The sequence below is a fragment of the Pristiophorus japonicus genome, chromosome 1, assembly GCF_044704955.1.
Source record: "Pristiophorus japonicus isolate sPriJap1 chromosome 1, sPriJap1.hap1, whole genome shotgun sequence".
Taxonomy (NCBI): Eukaryota; Metazoa; Chordata; class Chondrichthyes; family Pristiophoridae; genus Pristiophorus; species Pristiophorus japonicus.
Window position 1 is genome coordinate 125,043,355 of NC_091977.1, and position 21,608 is coordinate 125,064,962.

Here is a 21,608-nt window from a genome sequence, read left to right on the forward strand (position 1 = left end):
CTGACCTATCAAGAAAGACTGGATCAACTGGGCTTGTATTCACTGGAGTTCAGAAGAATGAGAGGGGACCTCATAGAAACATAAAATTCTGACGGGGTTAGACAGGTTAGATGCAGGAAGAATGTTCCCAATGTTGGGGAAGTCCAGAACCAGGGGTCACAGTCTAAGGATAAGGGGCAAGCCATTTAGGACCGAGATGCGGAGGAACTTCTTCACCCAGAGAGTGGTGAACCTGTGGAACTCTCTACCACAGAAAGTTGTTGAGGCCAATTCACTAAATATATTCAAAAAGGAGTTAGATGAGGTCCTTACTGCTAGGGGGATCAAGGGGTATGGTGAGAAAGCAGGAATGGGGTACTGAAGTTGAATGTTCAGCCATGAACTCATTGAATGGCGGTGCAGGCTAGAAGGGCCGAATGGCCTACTCCTGCACCTATTTTCTATGTTTCTATGTTTCTATAACCAATAAGTGGTTTGACTAAAATAGGAATATTGTTAAATTTTAATTTGAAAGACACTGAAACAGAGAAATTCAGATCAACATTTTATTTGCACGAGTATGAACTGGATATTCAATGTTGTGCCAATAATTTATATGACTCAACAGCTTTAAAGTTAGCTTCATTGTAAATGAACATGTCTACAGACACTTTGGATCAGCAGCATGTGTCAGTCACTCTTTGGTGCCACATAGAGCCAGCAGGATCTTCTCATAGTCACCTTTGGTGTCATCCTGTAGGGAAGATAAGAAATTAAGTTTACTTTTGAATAAGTATCCACTTCATTTAGAAAACTAGATTTTATTTTGTCTCAAATGGAAGGCTAGTGATAATTATAATTGATTTGTTTATTAAAGGATTAGAGGCCTGGTAAAGTACATGGTTATAGCACTTATTGGCCTTGGCTTCAAATCCAGTCAGGCTGGTGTCAAACACTTCAAATCTGAACAGAAAATGCTGAATAGTCAGGCAGCTTCTGTGGAGAGCGAACAGTAGGGGTTAATGTTTTTGGCCAATGACCTGAAGAGTAGATGCTGATGAAACAAGGCTGACCATTTTACAATCCTCTGGCTACAGGTGTGGTGCTCGCAGACTGGCACACTGCAGTGTTTAAAAAAAAAAAAAGAAGAGAAAGGGATAGACTGAAAATTACAGGTCAGCCAGCCTAACTTTGGTGGTGGGCAGGTTATTGGAAGTGTGAGGGACAGTATTAATTGTAGTTTAGAAAGGCACAAATCAAGGTCAGCCAGCATGGATGTGTTGAGAAGATAGTGTCTGACTGACTTGAGGCAACAAGGAGTGTTGCTGAGGGTAGTGGGTTGGTTGTAGTCTATGGATTTAGCAAGACTTTTGCCCAGGTCCTACATGCAAACTGGTCAGAAAAGTAAAAGCCCATGGAATGCAAGAGAAAGTGGCAAGTTGGATCCAAAATTGGCTCAGTAGCAGGAAACAGTAATGGTTGATTGGTGTTGGTGTCTGGAATGCTGTTTCCAGTGGGGTTCAACCTGGAGAAGTGATGCAATTCATTTGGGGAGGGCTAATAAGGCAAGGGAAATACAGAGTAAATTGTATGGCACTGAAAAGTTAAGTGTAGAAGAACAGAGGGACCTTTGTAGTGCATGTACACAGATCCCTGAAGGTAGGACAGGGACTGAAAGGTAGCATATGGGATACTTCATTATCCTCAAAAATTCAATTAGGTTTACTTGCTCTTTACAAATCAATGTTTGCTCTCTCCAATCAGCTCACATTTCTTCAGAGTCACATTGTCATGCAATTCCAATAACTTCTCAAGTGTTAGACCAACAGGTCTATAATTTCCTGGTTTCTCACCTTCAGATAAACCTCAAATAATGCTCACTTGGGTGAAGTATTGATAGAACTGACACTAGTAGAATTATTGCTAGTCAACACCTTCTGCAGGAGTGGGACTAACTGAAAGACTAAAGATACTAGGGAATGCTCAATTAAAAAAAATCCTTCACAGTAAAGCAGAATTAGAGAGCTCCAAGTAGAGGGGACTCTTACCTTGATGGCTTTGTAAAGGGTCATTCCATATTTAGCTTTGTATTCTATTTCAACATCCTTCAAATCCACTTCAGAGCGTGAAATCATAATTCTAATCAATTTGTCATCATCAGTACCATAGCCCTGTTCAAATATACAGTTACAAAGCAGGGTTTAACAGCTAATTTGAATGAAGTCTGAAGCTGGCAGTTCATTAATGAATGTTTGCAATAGTTTGTAGTAAAATTAGCATTACAAGGGTACAGTACTAGTAACTAAGGTTACAAGTTTAAAATGGAAAACCAATAGGCTGCCATAAGCAAAGAAAGCTATTGCATCATAAAAGCCAATTGGTTGACTAATATCAAGGGAAAGAAACCAGATAGCCCAACCCACAAGCTCCACATTATAGTGGACTCATTTGAAGTAACTGGCCAGGCCAGTTATTTAAAAAATCTCCCAGCCTGACATCAGAACAGTACAGCTGGCAGATTGGCTCCAATAGCAATCCAGTTATACCCATTCCTTCCTTATATCCCTGCAATTTCTCCCCCCCATGTATTTATCCAATTCTGTTTTGAAGGCTATTAAATCTGTATCCACCACCCCATCAGGCAGTGCATGCCAAATCCTAACCACTCGTGCAAAAACATTTCCTTCCTTTCTTTTACACCCCCCCCCCCCTCCTCTAAATGTGTGGTTTTGACAATCCGGATCAGTGTCCTCTGGTTATTGATCCTTCAATCATTTACTCCATCTAAACCCATCATGATTTTAAACACTATCAAATCTCCAAGGAGATCAATCCCAGCCTATTGATACAATCATTCTAGAAATCTCTTCTGCACTTTCTCCAAAGCCTTCATGTACTTCCTAAAGAGAGGTGCCTAGAATTGGCCAATATTCCAGCTGGAGCCAAACTAGTGTTTTATATACATTGATCACAAATTTCTGGCTTTTATATTCTATACTTTTATTTATAAAGCCTAGGGTCCCATATGGTTTATTAACTGGTCCTGCCACCTGCAAAGGTTTGTGCAGAAGCACCCCCAGGTAACCCCCTTGAAAATTGTACCATTTAGCATGTATTGTTGTCTCATTCTTCCTACCAACATGTATCACCTCACACTTCTATGTTGAATCTCATCTGTTTGTGTCCCTTCCACCAGCCTGTATGTCCTCCTGGAAGTCTTTACTATTGTCCTCATTGTTGTCTGCAAGTTGTGCCATGTTACACACACCCCCCCGGTTCAAATCCATGTCATTAATTTTTATCAAAAATCAGTGGTATACTGAACCTTGGGAATGCCACTGTATACTCCCTCCAGTCTGAAAACAGTCACCACAACTTGGAATTAGCCAATGTTGAATCTATGCTATTACTGTCCCTTTTATCCCATGGGCTTTCAATTTTGCCAACAGTCCAACAGTATCTATTGCTTCCTCTCAGTCACAAATCACTGCTCAAGTTTTACCTTGGACATCACTGCTTTAAGTTTGTGCATCAGCTTTTCCAAAAGTCTAGGTTATCGATAGGACTTACCAATATCCTTTTGTTTTGTCACTTCCAAAAATAGCACCCCATCCCTCCATAAAACATGGAGTTCCCTTCTAAACTAGTCAAATTTTGTGCAATACTCACTTTCATAGAATTATTCAGCTTCTCAGCAAAGTAGGCTGGTTTGTTTCCCATGCATTTTACTGTGCCAGGAGAAAAAAAAAAAAGAGCTTACTTTATAATTTCTATATTCAATTCTTGTTGGCATAAACCTAGATATTATGCATGTTCTCTAGTTGATTAACATTATTTGACTTCTGTTGAAACTACATTCACATTACCTTGCTGCATGATGCAATGTGGCAAAGAATTGGACCCAGAGCAATTCCAAAACAGTCTAAAGTTTTATATTCACATGGAGAATAGTAGCACAGATGCTAGTAGTTATAGAAAAAAAGAGCAATTGATTTGTTGCCAGTTTCCACATTTTCCATAAGGCTGCAAAGTAAGCCACAGGAATGTTCTGTGGAGACTAGTTCATACCACTGACATCATTAGACAAACTGTCATCCAAATCTTTTCCAGACAGCAACAGTGCAGTTAGTGGAAAATATATCCCAAATCCAGAGCCAGGGCCCAGTAAGCCAGTGACTCCATTTCAGAGAGTTCAGGTCACAACAACAAGTTTACAGTCCCACTTTAGTACTTGTGCAAAGCAATTGGACACTTAAACACTAAACTGGTTTGCTCTTTGGATGTGGAGGATGCTGGCAAGGTCACATTTACTGCCCATTCCTAGGTGTGAGCCATTTCAATTAACTGTTGGTCATTGTGGAAACACTGATCAAAAGGATCAGAAGTTGAGGCACAGGAGGTAGTCATGGGCCTGTTGGGTCTGCCAGCTGAAAGCTATCCAGCCTAATCCCACTTTCCAGCTCTTGTTCTGTAGGTTACTATACTTACAGAACTTAGCAAAGTACTTTTTAAAATGCAATAAGGGTTTCTGCCTCTACCGCCTCAGGTAGTGAGTTCCAGACTCACCACCCTCAACTTCTACCAATTACTTTAAATCTATGCCCCCTGGTTATTAACCTCCAAAGGGGGTGGGGGTCCTTCATAGCCACCATCTAGACCTCAAGTTTCCAGTCATCCTCCTCTGTTCTAAAGAAAACTCCAGACTATCCAATCTTGTCCTATAGCTGAAATGCTCCAGTCCTGGCAAGATCCTCAAATCTCCTTGGTATCCTCTAGTGCAATCACATCTTTCCAAAACTGTACACTAGTACTTTAGCTGTAGCCTAACATTTATACACAGTTCAAGCATAACCTCCTTGCTCTATTCTATGCCATGGCTAATAAATGAAATCATCCTGTATGCCTTTGCCACTTAATCTACCTATCCTGCTACCTTTAGGGATCTGGACATTCAATCCAAAGGTCCCCCATTCTTCTGCACTTCAGTATCCTAACATTATATATTCCTTACCCTGTTAACCCTCCCCAAATACATTGCCTTGCACCTCTAGATTGAATTCCATGTTTCTGCCCACCTGACATCTTCTGGCCATCTACAGCTTTCTTACTCAACCATATGGGCAGTTTTGGGATCATCTGCAGACTTTTTAAATCATGCCCCCTACATTGATGTCCAAATATACCACAACAAGCAAAGGAACAAGTTAGAGTCCTGTGGAACCCCACTGGAAATAGCCTTCCAGTCACAAAACCAGTCAACCATTACCTTTTGCTTTCTGCAGAGCCAATTTTGGATCCAACTTGCCACTTTCCCTTGGATCCCATGGGCTTTTACTTTTCTAACCAGTCCACTAAGGGATCTGGTCAAAAGCCTTGCTAAAATCCATGTAGACTACAACAAGTGTACTACCTGCATTGACCCTCTTGGTTACCTCAAAATTCAGTCAAGTTGGTCAGATACTTTTCCCTTAACAAATCCATGATGGTACTTGGTTAATCCAGGCCTTTCTAAACAATGATTAATACTGTCCTTTGGAATTTTTTTTCCAATAATTTGGCCATCAATGGTTAGGCTGACTGGCCTGTAAACAATGATACAATGTGAAGTCCTCTGGCACCACACCTGTAGCCAGAGAGGATTGGAAAATGGTCTATTTTCTCCCTCGCTTCCTTCCACAGCCTGCAATACATTTCATTGATCTTTCAAAAGGTGCCAAACCCCTTAATACTGCCTCAATAGTGTATTTCACTCAACTAAAACATCTGCATCAGCCCATGAAATAGAAAGTAATTGATACATTCTTACTACACCGTATGAATGCACACGAGGCCCATGCTTGAGAGGTCAGTCTGTGACCTGTCCTTTATTCCTTAGCACTCAAGTGATGAAGGTGGGTGGAGCTTCCCCTTTTATATCTGAAGGTCCAGGTTAGGAGTGTTTAACTTAGGTCAGTTTATACATGGCTACAATGCTGGTTGAATACATGACTGTAGTCAAGAACCAAATCCATATCTTCTGCCTCAAGGTTACCTTTTGGTCTTTAATAGGCCCCACTTTTTGTACTCTGCTCTATGCATTTAAAATTGGTTTTCCTTGCCAATATTTTCATGCTGCATGCATTCCTAATTTCCTTTTAAAATTTCACCCCTGCACTTTAAATACTGCAAAAACCTAGAGTATAGAGTGCTTGGTATGATGAGCTTCCTTTTTTGCCTTGACATCCAGGGGGCTCTAGATGAGAGTCCAACCTTTTTTTGTGGGAACATATTTGCTCTGAACCTCTCCTGGAATGCCCCTTACTGCACCGACTTGGATTTATCTTTAAGTAGCTGTTTCCAGTCCACTTGCTAAATCACATCCAGTTTATTGGCCTTTCCCCAATACAGAACTTACTCCTGGTCTATGTCCCTTTTCCATAACTACACCAAAGCTAACTTATCACTACCACCAAAATATTCCACTGGACACCCCTTCCATCTACCCAGCTTCATTCCCCAAAAACAATATTCCAAACCACTTATGTAGCTAATACTTCAGAGCATGATCTATTCCAGATTGGCATCTGTAGTGTCAATCTGAAGAACTAGGTGATTCTTTAGAGCAGGATGGGTCAGTTGGTGCCCCTAGAGACAGGCATCACCACTATACATGTTATTTTGTACAGGTACTTGGATCAAATATAAACAAAGTTAACAGCTGCAATAATATTTCACATACCCAAAGATATTAGAACATTTTCTATGTCCCCATTCAGTTCAAGATCCAAGGCCTTGTCCACATCATGTTTACTGTACTTTGTGTACCTCTGAAACACTAAGAATACAGGGCAATTAGTGACCATGAATCTCATGACTAACTTGAAGAGCACACTTTCATTTTACAATTTAAATTTATATAGTTTAATTACAATAGCAGGAAGATTTCCTATGTTTATTTAAGTTATAAATTTGAAAGGTGTACTACAAACCCTCAACTAACTTCAAATTGGTGTAAAAAGACCCTCAGACTGGTTTAGATATGTTGGAAAAAGTGTGTTCAGATGATTTTTACTTTTAAACAGTCAGATAGCAATAATAATGCCTTCAATGCTCCTATTGCAGTTTTAAAATCAGAATGGTTCAATAGTTTAAAAAAAGTGTACACTACTCATTCTGGGATCAGTAAAACAGATACTAAATCTGCTGAGAGAAAGCTAAGAAATTAACAGGAAGCAGTTTCCCCCTTCCCCACAAACCAAATACCTGCTCTTTGGTTGATCTCACCTGACATGTGCTTTAGTTGCCTTTCCAATAGCCTTATTTCCTCCCCCCCAACAAATTGCTTTTGGTCTTATGATGCTTTCACTAAAAGACAATGATTTCCTTTGTATGGCATGATCACAAGTGCTGCAAATATTTTGCATTACAATCATTTAATTCCATTCTTGATTAGTATTCCTAACCAGTAAAAACTAAATTCAATTTTGATTTAGTGTCTGAAAGCACCCTCAGCATAGCAAGGTGGCTGTGCTTCAAGCTCCACTGCAAGATTGCAACACAAGATAAAACAGTCCAGTAAAGGACGAGTGCTACATTATTGGAGAGTCATCCTGTAAAAACTTATGTAGAAAGGAGATAAGCAAGAGCAAGTGTGGGTCCCCTACAGGCTGAGACAGGAGAAATTATAAATGGGGAATAAGGAAATCAGAGAAAATACTGGTTTATAATTTAAAAAAATGTACTAGGGAAAATAATGACTTGAAGCTGATAAATCTCTTGGACCAGATGGTATACATCCTAGGGTTTGAAAGAGAGATAGCCAATGCATCCACTGTCATCTTCCAAAATTCCAGAGATTCTAGAATTGTCCCAGATTGGAAGGTAGCTAATGTAACTCCACTATTTGAGGGGGAAAGAGAAAATGGGGAACTACAGAGCAGTTGGCTGGATATCAATAGTAGGGAAAGTGCCAGAATATATTAAGGACATGGTAACAGGGCACTAGAAAATAGGATTGGTAGAGTCAACATGGATTTATGAAAGGGAAATCAGGTTTGCCAAATCTGTTGGGAGGTTGTAACTAGCAAAATAGACAAGGGAGTTGGGGTGGGGGAGGGGTTGCAAAGCCAGTGGATGTGGTGTATTTGGATTTTCAGAAGGCATTCAATAAGGTGCCACACAAGAAATTATTGAACAAAATTAGGGCTTATGGGATGGGGATAATATATTAGCATGGAATGAAGATTGGTTAACAGACAGAAAATAGAGTAGGAATAAACAGGTCATTCAGGTTGGCAGGTTGTTACTAGTGGAATGCAATAAGGATTGGTGCTTGGGCCCCAGCTAATCAATGTAGATGAGGGGACCAAATGTAATATATCCCAAGTTTGCTGATGATACAAAGCTAGGTGGGAATGCAAGTTGTGAGGAGAATACAAAGACTTCAGTGGGATATAGACAGGCTACATGAATGGACAAGAACATGGCAAATAGAATATAATGGATAAATGTGAAGTTATCCATTTTGATAGGGAAGCAGATAAAAAATATTGGGAAATGATGTTGAGAAACCTGGGTGTCCTTGTACACAAATCACAAACTTAATATGCAGGTACAGCAAACAAATTGCATGTTCACCTTTATTACAAGAGGATTTGAGTATAAGAGTAAAGAAGTCTTACTGTGATTATACAAGGCCCCGGAGAGACAACTCCTGGACTATTGAACAGTTTTGGTCTCCTTACCAAAGGATATACTTGCCATTGAGGGAGTGCAACAAAGATTCACTAGACGGATTCCTGGGATGGGAAAATTGTCCTATGACAAGAGATTGAGTAGACTAGGACGATATTCTCTAGAGTTTAGATGAATGAGGGGATCTCATTGAAACATCCAAAATTCTCTCAGGGCAGATGCAGGGAGGAAGTTTCTTCTGGCTGAGGAGTCTAGAATTAGGGGTCATAGTTGCCAAAAGAACTGAGATGAGAAACTTCAGAGTGTGGTGAATCTTTGGAATTCTCTACCCCAGAGGGCTGTGGAGGCTCATTGAGCATATTGAAGAGAGATTAATAGATTTTTGGATATTAAGGGAATCAAGGGATATTGCAGGAAAGTGAGTAGAGGTAGATCAGCCATGATCCCAAATAGGAGGTCATTCAATGTTCAGCCCAAGTGTTTCCTTTTTAAATTAAAGTGTTCATTAATCTCAATACTGAGAGGCATCTCTTTCAAGACAAGGTTTCCACAAAAGGATAGAAGAGTGCAAGATTGCTTGGATAAAACATCAATTGGTCTGAAGATATTCAAAATCAACCTGTAATTGGAGTTGGATGGATCACTTAACTGACAGCACTTATCTATAGTAAGCAAGGTGGATTTCATACTAAGCCACATTGAGTCTTAAACTAGATTTAAAAGTATTATAATTTGTGTGAAGAATTAGGTTAACTAATCAGTTAAGATGCAAAGTGTCAACAGTAGAACTTGACCGTCAGTGATCATGCAGGTCAGAAGGGTTGGAGGAGTTTCCTCAAAGTATTTAGACTATTGGGAACTCTTACCTGTGTGCATGTGCGCAAAGTTTCTCGTTGTAAGAATATTAATGAAGGTGTCAACATCAGTCCCTTTTCTTTTCTCACCAGCTTCATACAAAGCCTACATTAAAATACACAAGTGTGGTTGGTAATTGCACAATTTGCTTTTTTTCCTCCTGAGAATGCACAGGAGTTGAGGAAAGTAATCAACTCACCCTTGCATCGTCATCAGCAAGGTCATGATCCACTGTAGAACTTTCATCTCTAGATGCCTAGTAACAAGAGGTTTAAGATAAGTAATGTTTGAAAGTGGGTCTTGAATGGCATCAACAGAATTTAGTCTAAATACAGTACTGCCTGCACTCCAGTTGCCATTATCTACATTACTCAATTTGATGGCAAGGATTTTTTTTGATATTCCAGGAATACAAAGTTAAACTAATTTTGCAATTTTCTTGTCTCCATCCTGAGGAGCGCAGTAATTTTCAAAGATGCAAGTAACCATGCAATATAGTTTAGTGTTGTCTGATTATTTGATACAAGGCATGGCAGCCAAGTCAGATTTTGCTCAGCTGAATGCAAGTAATTTCCTTCTGCCCCCCCCCCAGATATTCCAGTTGTTGTTTCAGGGAGTATTGTGTTGAACAGCCAATATTACTCCTACTAGTTATATTCAATACAGGTCAGTTAACTGCAAAAAAAAAAAAAAAGGTGGTCAATCAGTAATACCCCTCAAAATAGGAAATGAGCTGCTTAACTAGCACAAATGCACTTTTAAATTGTTTTGTTCTAGGAGAAATTTCCCTACACTATTCTATCTTTTGTACCTTTAAGGTTGGCTCTCATTACTGCAGAATACAGATACTAGAGTATACAGTGGCCTATCAAAAAGTGAACTATTCCCCATAAACAGTCATTGCTGTGTTTAAGCATGCTTCACCTGCATACCAGATAAAGTGGTCTTAAGACATTAAAAGTCTTGAATTTAAAAAAAAAGTGTTGAAGAATGTAGTTCAATGTTGCTAAACCGCTATACCTTAAGTAGTGCAATTAAAGCTTTTTGGAATGCTCCAGATGTATCAGACTTTATCTTTCCCTCCAGGTCACAGTTGAATTCTACAAAAAAAATTAGTAGTCTATTGAGTGGTGAACAGTGTGCTTTTTCACAATTCCTTAGATTAATACAGATGAATTACCTTCTTGGTAAACTTTAATAATCTCCTTTATCTCTTTGTTGCTCCTAGATACTAGTATCTCTACCAGACAGTCTTCATCTGTACCTAAACCCTATCAATATAAAAAAAAAATTGAAAGTTAGTACAACAGCCTGTCAGTCCAAATGCAAGATTATTAAATTGGAATCTAGGCCATACTATATTCAGTGTGTGATTCCATCCCCCTCCCTACTACTATTCCTGGCTGAACCAGACAGTTTGAAACCTTTGTCCTATTTGACCCCAGACTCAAAGATCACTTAATTCCACTACCAATCATCACCCCTGCCTCAGCCTACGCACCACTGAAACCCTCTTCCATGCTTCAGTTACCTACAGACTTTAGTCCAATGCTCACCTGGCTGGCCTCCCATCTTTCACCTGCTGAACTAGAGCTCATCTAAAACTCTGCTGCCAGTATCCTAATTTGAAACAAGTCCCAGTCATTGATCATCCATGATGACATACATTCTCCTTGTCCAAGATTAAATTCTCATCCCATTCTCTTGCACATGCCATTAATTTTTCAGCAACTACTGGCCAATGACGTTTACTGCTTCAATAATGGATTAAAGTGTACTGTAGGTGTAAAACTGTCCAGTGTTATCTAGGTTACTCATTTTCATTCCCTGCCTCCCATCCAGTTACTGTCCCAATAGTTATGGGAAGCATCAAATATAATTTATTGTTAGTGCATCATAAAGGATTAGCAGAGCAGCATTTGTATAAACAATTACCTTTGTAGCATAATACAGCTGATGTGCATCAAACTGGGCTGGAGTTTGCAGCAGGTTGAGGGCCACAGTCTCCAGTTTACTAGACAGTTTGCTCTTCAAGACAGCTTTCAGTTGCTGGAGAAATAAAATATTCAAAATAGCATTCATTTTTAAATCTTCATAAATGTAAATGATTAATGTTATATAATTTAGCAATTTAAGAATGTTTATGGTTTTGAGTTAGCTTCTCCAACACAAACCCAGCTCAATAAGCACTTCCAACTGTAGATTGAAGAAAATGGCACCTATAGAATTAGTAACTGACCTTTCCTACACTCTGTTGATAATCAGCTGCTATTTGCTGCCGCTGCAAGTTGGTCCGTGTTGTCAAAATGCTAATGATTGTTTCTTCATCCACACCTGGTAAAATTACAAGATAAACAAACCATCCATAGCCATTAGGAACAAACAAAACATGGGCATGCCAGATATAAATCACAAAATGAAGCAGTCAAACTAGTTAATGGAAATGTTGGCCCAAGAGTACAAAGATCCCACACCACCTGCAGGGGTTGCCTCTCCCATTTTTGAAAAAAGGTAAAGGGCAAACATTTAGAGTTGCTTCATAGTGCAGCTGTCCCTGCAAGTATTGCAGTCTCCCTACATTTTCAGTCAATCATTTTTGTACTGGTAGTTCAAAGCCAACTAGGTTTTAGGTATAAAAGCTACTCCATTGAACAAGACATTACAGAATAGACAGTCAAGAATCAATATATTTGTTTAATCTTCAAAACATGTGCATTAATTAATCCAGACAGAATTTTCTGCTCACCTTTTGCATTGAGTGCATTATTTATTGCAGCAGCATCTACACTTGCATCAAAATTAGGAAATGGAGTAACTGTTGGTCCACTGGGGGAAGGGTACTAGGAGGGGGGGGAAGGAAAGGGAGAAATATGTTAATATCAGGACATTTATAGTTGCTTGAATTTTCAATATATAAATACATATAGAAGATTGTTGTACCTTTGTGGGGCCTGACTTTTTTGGGAAGCAACACAAAAGTGACAACTTTAGCTCAAGTACAGCAAGAGTTACTAAAGTAGATTGTTGGGCTTGTACATCTTAGTTGGTCTATAATTTCAAAAGCACATTCCAGGAAGATCCAATGATATTCTAGATTCAAAGCTTACTCCATTGTTTATAGTTCTTAAATTCACATGAATAATAGCTTTAAAAAGTTTAATATGGATTTTGAAGTGCATAGGGCAGTTAACAATTAAATAGATAGTCAGCCACAAAATTAGGGAAACAAGATGATCATGAGCAATTCCAAGATGTACAGCAAGGGATACAGGGGAAAATGTAGGCTAGAAACAGGAAGGATAAAACAGGCCTTCTGGTGCCTCAATTTCCTGTCTAGTGCAGCAAGTGATTAGACTTCAAAGTGCAATTTTAGGATGGAGATCAAAGGCCAAGGAATATACAAAGTCAGATAAAGCCTTACCAAGTTTCCCCCATTAGTTATTCATATAATGTTTGGTTAATTGATGATCATGGTTTTAAAAAGGAACAATATTAATTTCTCCTCAACTTAAGACAGTATGATTGCTTGGTAGAAACTGGAACTGGTGTTAGAATAGGAAATGCAGCAATGTGAAGCATTCAAATGATTGTAATGGCAGATATGCCTTTACAGGTGGGATCACTATGGCAGGCCTTTAAGAAAAAAACCTTCTTGTGGCCCTCACTAAAATAATGAATTTTAAACTCAAATTTCCCTAAACATGGGAAAAATTGCAAAGACCACATGCATGGTTAAAACTTTATGTACTAAGGTAAAAGCAAAAATCAGCAAGCCTTTAGCACCTACTGGGCAGCAACCCCCTGCCCCGCCCATGACTAAAGGTCACCCCACAAACCCCCAGTGAAGCATGCAGAAAACTTGCCACTGATAAAAATGCTTAGTATCCTGTGTGCAAAGAGCAAATCATAAAGCTTACATTAGAGCTGTATGTGGCTTGCTGAAAGAGTGCACTGACAAGATTAGATGCCATTTTGAATGGTGCCTGCTGCTCTGTTGAGGAAAACAAACAGATTTAAGTAATCTCATTTGTAAAATAGTCCAAACATATCAATTTTCTATAGAATATTGGAACAGGAAAATGCCTCAGCAGGTTAATGACAAAGAGGACTTGGTGGCTTTATAAAAACAATGCCACATGACAACAATGTCCCTTTAATTGTTGAGTCTCCACTTGTTCATTTGCTAAAAAAAGGCACATTTCCAGTCACCACTCATCCTTATGTGAAGACAGTGACTTGCTAGAGTACAGTCCCAACAGATTGTTTAAAACAGGTACCCACCATCTTGCCCAAGTACACATTGATGCACACAAACCATCTCATTAGTTACCTTCACTCCTGGATAACCATAGTCCTCCTACTGCCACCCCAGATCAGAAGTCTGAGGCCTTTTATTCCATATGGCTCAAACAAAGCCATATAACAGGAAGAGCAAAGATATCCTATTGTTAAAGTACATTGTAACCAAGTGCATTGCAGTGTTTTAGGAAGGCTACTGCCAAACCAAAGTACAACATATTTTTTGAAGACAAAGTATATTCAAGGAAAATTGAAAGTTTCTTTGGAAATGGTTTCTTTATAAAAAGCAGTCATTTCCCAAATGACTAGGGATATGGTGTAGGTAAAGAGGTAGCACCACAAATCAAGCTTCCTGCTATTAGTGAAGTTCAATAACCTGTCCATCCTTGCTTAACCAAGCAAAAATGATTGAGAGTTTCCTCAAGTGTTTTAATAAACTTAAAATCCAAAAGATACAAGAAATTGAAGCTTAAGAATGTTCAAAATTTCAAATTAGGAAAATTTGACTAGCTATCTAGCCAGCAAGATCATACACATTGATCAAAGCAAGTTTAAAATGCATTTGAAAATTCTATCTTTTAAAAAAAAAATCCAAGATTCCTTCATTGAGAAATCATTGACTTTCATTTGCCAAAAGTCTCTCGTTGTGAATTGAGGAAATAGAATCTAATCTGTGCAATGTTAACTGGTCTGGATTCTCAAATTAATGAATTTAATGCAATCAAGTCCCTTGTTTTCTTGCAACTATATTAGGAAAAACCTTCAAAAACCCACTCAAAGGGTATAAATACAGCCTTGATCTAGTCAAAATGGCCCATTACTGCACCATATCATAATGCCAAGGATCATACAAAAACACATTTATACCATTGCCAAGGACTTGAATTAAAAGAAAAATTTGATATACATATGTGGAACAGCCATCTTAGTTTACTGTGCAGTTCGAAAACATTGAGCAGCAAGCATTTATAGCATTGGCAAAATATCTTACAGGATACAGCCAGACAAAAATTCCTTTATAAAGTAAACAGAGCATTGGAAAGGTCTACAAAAATAGATAACTGCAGTGCTTTAGTTAATCTGTTCACATCAGTAATTGCGATACAAATTTACTGCACCAAAGTCATTTTCCTTCATTGTAGAAGTGGTACACCCATAGCTGGAGGATCAGATGTCAGAGGTTGCTAGGAACAAGTAAAAGTGCAATACATAGATTGAAAATCTAATAGGCAATTCCACAAGACATGAGGGCATTCATTATAAACCAGAAGAGGATAGGCTGCTGTATATAAAAATATATATCATTCAAGATATTGGAATGTCTAGACTAAAGCTAAAGCCAAACCAGCAGCAATTGGATTAGACAATAACTAGTTATTTTAACATGCTTAAATCTTCTATGTACTGACATTTCACTCAATCCTAGAGGGCATGGACATCAGATAAACAGTGCCTGAAGGCAAGTATGTTAACAAAATTCTTCAGTCTACCATTTGACTACAAGCACAACTAGAAAGTGTTTAAATATTCCAACTGTACTAGAATAGTGGACCTGAACTTAGTTTTACTTAATTTAATTCTCAGACTGGGCATAGCTGGTGAATTCCCAATTCCTAGTTTCCCAGTGGCAGTGAGTCTTTCTTAAACTAGCCATCAACTCCATCCCTCTCCCTGGCAACTATGAGGCTGAACCAGACAGTTTGCAAACTTGGTGTCATATTTGGCCCCAAGATGAGCTTCTGACCACATACCACCACTATTAAGACCCCCTATTGCCACATCAATCAACTGGCTCCACTCACCTGCTGCTGTAACCCTCATCCATGCTTTTGTTGCTTCTAGACTTGACTATTCCAACACACTCCTGGCATTCTACCCTTCGTAAACTAGAGGTCATCCAAAATTCAAGGCACCAAGTCCCATTTATCCTTCACCCATGCTTGCTAACCTACACTAGGTCCCAGCTAAGCAACACTTCAATTTTTTTTTCCTCCTCCCAATTGTCAAATTCCTCTACAGCCTCACCCCAACAACTCCTCTGTACGCCTCCAATTCTGGTCTTTAGCATACCTGATATCACTACCATTGGCAGCTATGCCTTCAATTACCAAGCCCTCAAGCTCTGGAATTCCCTCCATAAACCTCAACACTGCACTTAGTGGACAGTTAAGAATCAACTATGTTGGGTGTGGGACTGGAGTCACATGCCAGACCAGGCAACAGCCAGTTTCCTTCCATAAGCAATCATGGTCATTTACCAATACTAGAATTTATTTCCAGATTTTAAAAAAAATAAGTGAACTCAAATTCTCAAACTGCCCTAGGTGATATTTAAATTTATTCTCTGAATTATTGGCCCAGCCTTTGGATTACTAGTATACAAATGCATTAAACATTAATTTCTAGACTGCAATGGCAATTTGATCAAAAAGGTAATGGGATGCATAGATCCCAAGGCAGAATCAAAGCCTAGATATCCTGAGACAGAATTAAGAAATCATGATGAGAGAATCACTGGCAAGGCCAGCATTTATTGCCCATCCCAGTTGCCCTTGAAGGTGGTAGTGGATCTTCAAGCCACTGCAGTCCATGTAGTGATGGAACTCCTACAAGGCTGTCCTGTAGGGAGTTCCAGGATTTTGACCAAGTGACAATGAAGGAACAGTAATGCATGTCAGTCAGGATGGTGTATGACTTGAAAGTTGTGAATATTAACCAACCACTTAACAGAACATTAAGCCATTTTAGTTCCAAAATTGTTATTTTGGCTGCTCTTCAGATTAAATTAGAGTGGGGTGGAACAGGGGGAAATTGAAAGTTATAAAAAGCTCACAGGTTAAACCCAAGTTATTTCATCTCAATAAATTTGAAAAGTTAAGATTAAACTTAAAACCTAGTTCACTAGCAACATGCTAGTGCTGGCACAAGACCCACAGCAGCTTTCTTCAGTTGGAGAGCATGCCATCTTCTTGCACCAACTCAGCTGCACTGAAACAGCATGTGCTTTCAATTACATTTGAATGGCATCCCATAAGGAAGGCACACATCAGTTCCTTTTAGCAGAACACGTGGTAGTTGGGTTTACTCAAGTAAATTATTTTCCTGATTCAACTAGTGTTCAGATTAAAATTTATAGCCCAATTAAAAATATGCTCATGGCTGTTGAAATCTAAGTCAGGAGAGCAAATAATTAACAGGACTGCACAGTGCAGCAAGGGTTAACATACTAGACAATCCTCCCACCAATAATCTTGTTAAACAACACTTCAAGTTATCATGCTGTTCCCACAAAACAGTAATTTTGACTTAAGGATTTCAAGCAACCATCAAGTTGCTTCACTGGAATAAACTTCAAAGTCAAGTGAACACACAGAAAGGAGTATACTCGATAACTGAAATAGACCAGCTTACAAATGACTCAAAATTAGCTTCAAACTTAACACAGACAAATAATGCAGTCACCAACAAAAGCAAATACAAGTATTGTATCAAAAGACACTACACCATTTTAATCCTTAATAGGCATAAATCAAATCAAGACAGAGCTGCAACATTAAAAATGTAACTTACCAACTGCTAATTTAAACCCTGATGGCAGCAGCAACAACTACCTACACCCTCTCAAGACTAAAGAAAATCTCAACTACAACTAACTAGCTGTTTGAGGTTGCATTTATACTGTTGCCACTCCCAATGAGGTCATTTGTGACTGGTCTTCCATTTGATTGACTGAGCACTGCAGGCTAGGATGAGCCAATCAACTACCAGATGTTACAAGCCATACAAAAACTGCAGTGAACTAGCTGAAAGTCTGCGCAGAGACAGGAAATAACTTTCAGGTCACTACGCAACCTTTTGCAAACAAAAATCACATGCCAATTAGATCAGTCCAAGATTCTGTTTCAATGCCAAATGTATGACTTTTCAGCATTAATTAATTCTACAGTTTATGTCACACTCCTGGGGGAGGGGAAGCTGAAATTGATATAAAAATTGATTTTTAAAGGTATGTTAATTTAATAAATTATTTCAAAACTCACAAGTTTCCTCTTTCGCATAGGTTGAAAAGGTGAAATGCATTACCATTTGGAAAATTTCAAGGACCCCGAGAAACTTATCAAAATCAAAAGTGCAATGATTAAAACTTTTAAATGAAAATTACATTAATAAAGCATTCCATATCCTGAAGTGTGCAGCAGTCTCAGATAAATTCACAAATGTAATGACCTCATCCAGGGATAATCCTCACCTCCCCTTGTCCAGGAATACCTTGGGGTTAAATTAATGGAACACATCCTCATTAAACTATATCAATTAGTGTAACTGAGAAAGGGAACATCAGGAGAAAGAGGGAGGAAAAGTAAGAGAAGAGGTGGGAGAGGAGGAATGAAGAGGAGTAAGGGTAAAGGGGAATAATAATTACTGGCATCCTCAGTTGCTGTCAGTTAAAACTGGATGGAGCTTTTGAATATATTTTTCTGGCAGTTGCTTGTAGGTTTTCCACCTTAACGGATTTGAAAGCTTATATCGTTACTGCTGTAGGTTCTGCACTTGATGCCTGCTCCATGGTGTAATTTATTTCTGTGTCCCAGGTTAAATGCACATCCCCTTTAAACTGCTGCTAGAGTCCATTAACTAGCAACAGCAGCGCCCAATTTCCCACTTCCAAAACGACAGGCTGCCTGTGGTCAATAGCCCACAGACTCACTTGCTAGTCATCTAGGTCTCAAAAAGTCAGTCCCCGCTCTGGCCTATTTCTGCTGAAACTTTGGTGGGCAGAAGCTAGGCTGGGACCTGGATACAATAGGTCATGGTTTGGCGCTGAAGTTTCCAGGATGGTTTGGTGGCAGAGCTTCCGTTTGTCCCAAGCATAACAACAACAACTTGTATTTATTTAGTGCCTTTAATGTAGTAAAACATCCCAAGGTGCTTCACAAAAGTGTTATAAAAACACAATTTGAGAGGAGCCACATAAGAAGATATCAGGACAGAGAGGTAGATTTTAAGGAGTGTCTTAAAGAAGGAAAGAGAGGTAGAGTGGCAGAGAGGTTTATGGAGGGAATTCCAAAGCTTAGGGTCTTGGCAGCTGAAGGCATGGCCACCAATGGTGGAGCGATTAAAATCGGGGATGTTCAAGAAGCCAGAATTAGAGGAGCTCAGATATCTCAGAGGTTTGTGGGGCTGGAGGAGATTTCAGAGATAGGGAGGTCATGGAGAGATTTGAAAACAAGGATGAGAATTTTAAATGAGGCATTGCTTAACACTCGATGTTGGTGGTCAGAAACTCTGAACATAGGTGTTCATTGGGGCAGGGATATTGGATGTGGGAACCACTTGGGTCCAGGCCCTGAACCCTTGAAGCAGGTTTCCTGGAACAATACACTTTGTTTTCAGGGTGGTGTATGCTGACACTCCTACCCGTAGATAGGCCACCTTGGCCAGATTGCTGTAATGATATGGGCCCCTGATGCACCCCTAGCGATGTGGGTGCCTGCACAGTAAATAAATAGATATTAGTGGACTCAGTGGCGGAGGTCGAAAGGTAGATTTTCAGGGCCTCAAACTGCAAAATAGAGTCATGGAGCATGAATTTCTGTGAGGGTTCTCCTGGTCATCAGCCGTAACTTTGGCAGAGTCATGGAAACCCTGGAAAAATAGTTTACACCATTTTCCTGGGGATTCCGCAGCAGTTATGCTAAAATTATGGCCGCTGATCAGGAGAACCCCGTGGAAATTCACCCCAAAACACTCAATGGTTTTCAGTCCCGTTCTCAAGCTCCTGTACCTCAATTGGAAATTAATAAGGCCAGCAGCCATTGTAGGAAAATAAATTACGATTTTACAAGCTAAGGGTCTGAAATTCCATAGCCCTTCCAGTGCACTGCTGCCATCAGTCTCATGGATTTCCTCCATGTTTGTCCGCTACCTAATTTGTGGAGGAGCTTCTGCCTGCCCCAAACAAGAGCAACAGTGTAGGAAAGTGCTTGGTTAGAAGTGGAGTTTCCTCATCCCAGCCTGGCAGAAGAATGGTGTGCTAGTACACAGAGTGACAGGAGATGTACTAGCCCACTGCCCGGCAGAAGAAGGGCCCACCTGGGAATGCAAATGTCTGGTTGCATGAGGAATGAAAAAATGTTGTCCTTATTTTTTGCACCAGATTATTTAGTTTAGCTGACCTCACCCTGACCCTGCATAGCTCAGCAGTGTCACGGTGGAGGTTACCAATGGATGGGTCCCACTATTAATGCCAGGATTGTTGGTCCAGGGAATTTGGGGGTCTAAGGGCCCGAATTTGGTGAAGGCCCCCGCACAGCCAAGTGCAGCCCAAAGGACCGCCGATGGCTGCCGAGATACCTGATGGTACTTTGGGCAGGGTTTTCACCAAAAAGGTCCTTCAAATGGTGGCAGGTGGCAAATGAGGGACTTAGGTCGCCAATCTGAGTGGCAGCCGGCGGGAGCTCCCAATCGTGGTGGCAAAGGTGCTTGCCGCCCAAGTGCCACCGAGGATGGAGTCGGGCTCACGGAGGGTCGAAGACCTGCAAAGAAAAAGCAGCAAAAAAAACCTCAAAAAAACAACAGAGCACCTTCAGGGGACCCCATATAGGTAAGTCCCTGTAAAATAAAAACAAAAATTTCAGCTCTTCCTACCTACCGTCGGGGACAGACCAGCCTCCTCGCAGCAGTCCACCCCCGTTCAGGCGCCGACCCCCGCTCGCACCAATCTGGCATCTTGGCGGGAAGGAGTCCACTTACGCCACTTGGCCATCGGCTGACATCAGTGGACGGTTCCCGGCAGCTCTCTCCTCCCTCCTGCTCCAGACCAGATCGAAACTGGCACTGAGCGGAATCCGAGGAGGAATGTTGACGGCAGTGGGCGGCAGTCGGTGGCAGTGGGTGGTGAGTGCATCAAGTTCAGGCCCTAAGTTTCTATCGATCAAATAAAAGGAAAAGTGCAACAGGAAACTATGCTGAAGAACAGGCTTTTTTACATTTAGAATTTGAAAAACAAATGCAGTTTTGAGTTTTTCAGCAAATTCATGAGATCACTCTCCTGGTTTGCATGCTCTAGCCTTTTTGGTTTCTCTTGGAGTGAAATCCATTGACTGAACAAATCACAAACAGATGGTGCAATCAAGGAAAACAATGAGTCCTTAAACACATTGGGTCCGAAATTCAACAACATACTGCCCACTTACCGCCCAAAAATACAAGTTTCATCAAAAAACATACCGCTCGGCGGAAGATTCATCATTGACACACCACTGAGCGTTATGCACACCGTCCGCCATGTAGAACCGCCCGCATACCGCCCAAAAAGTGCAAGTTTCATGACATACCGCCGACATACAACCGGAGCTGCATACTGTTATGGAGAAGGTGGTTTTACTCGATCTAAAGTGGATGAGAATGGGCGGTAGTGCTCGGTGCTGCCATTTTGAAATCGAGAACAGTCAGCAAAAGCAGCACCTCAGTATTTCAGAGGTGAACAGTGACTTGACAGTGCGATTTACAGTGGGTAATGTATTTTTATTGGTAATAAGCATATTATTAAGATAGAAGGCATTTGAGTTAATATTCTTTTCATTAAAAAATCATTTGAGTTTATCTCGTTATCTTTGAGGAGATTCTGGAAATTTAAAAAGAATGGGGCCTGTACTATCTCAGCCTGTATTGCTGACTACTTGTCTCATGAAGTATCCAGATGGGAGAAGGTTTATTGAGCAGAATTATCAGGGTAATGGAGGAATTCGCAGGCTGAAGAGGAGGAGGAGGCCTTATCCCCAAAGGATTTTGAGGGAGAA

General features: G+C 40.1%; 1 protein-coding gene across 1 annotated transcript; it reads right to left on the minus strand.

The window, feature by feature from the left end:
- Positions 1-484: 484 nt before the first annotated feature.
- On the minus strand, positions 485-17,469 carry anxa1a (annexin A1a). The gene is made up of 13 exons (XM_070882891.1): positions 17,377-17,469; positions 13,425-13,498; positions 12,254-12,347; positions 11,747-11,841; positions 11,443-11,556; positions 10,688-10,778; positions 10,528-10,607; positions 9,707-9,763; positions 9,519-9,612; positions 6,698-6,793; positions 3,649-3,707; positions 2,028-2,150; positions 485-733 (listed from the first exon to the last, which is right to left on the minus strand). Exons 2-13 carry the CDS (start codon positions 13,476-13,478, stop codon positions 674-676), a joined length of 1,017 nt encoding a protein of 338 aa, XP_070738992.1. The 5' UTR covers positions 13,479-13,498; positions 17,377-17,469; the 3' UTR covers positions 485-673.
- Between the last annotated feature and the right edge of the window lie 4,139 nt (positions 17,470-21,608).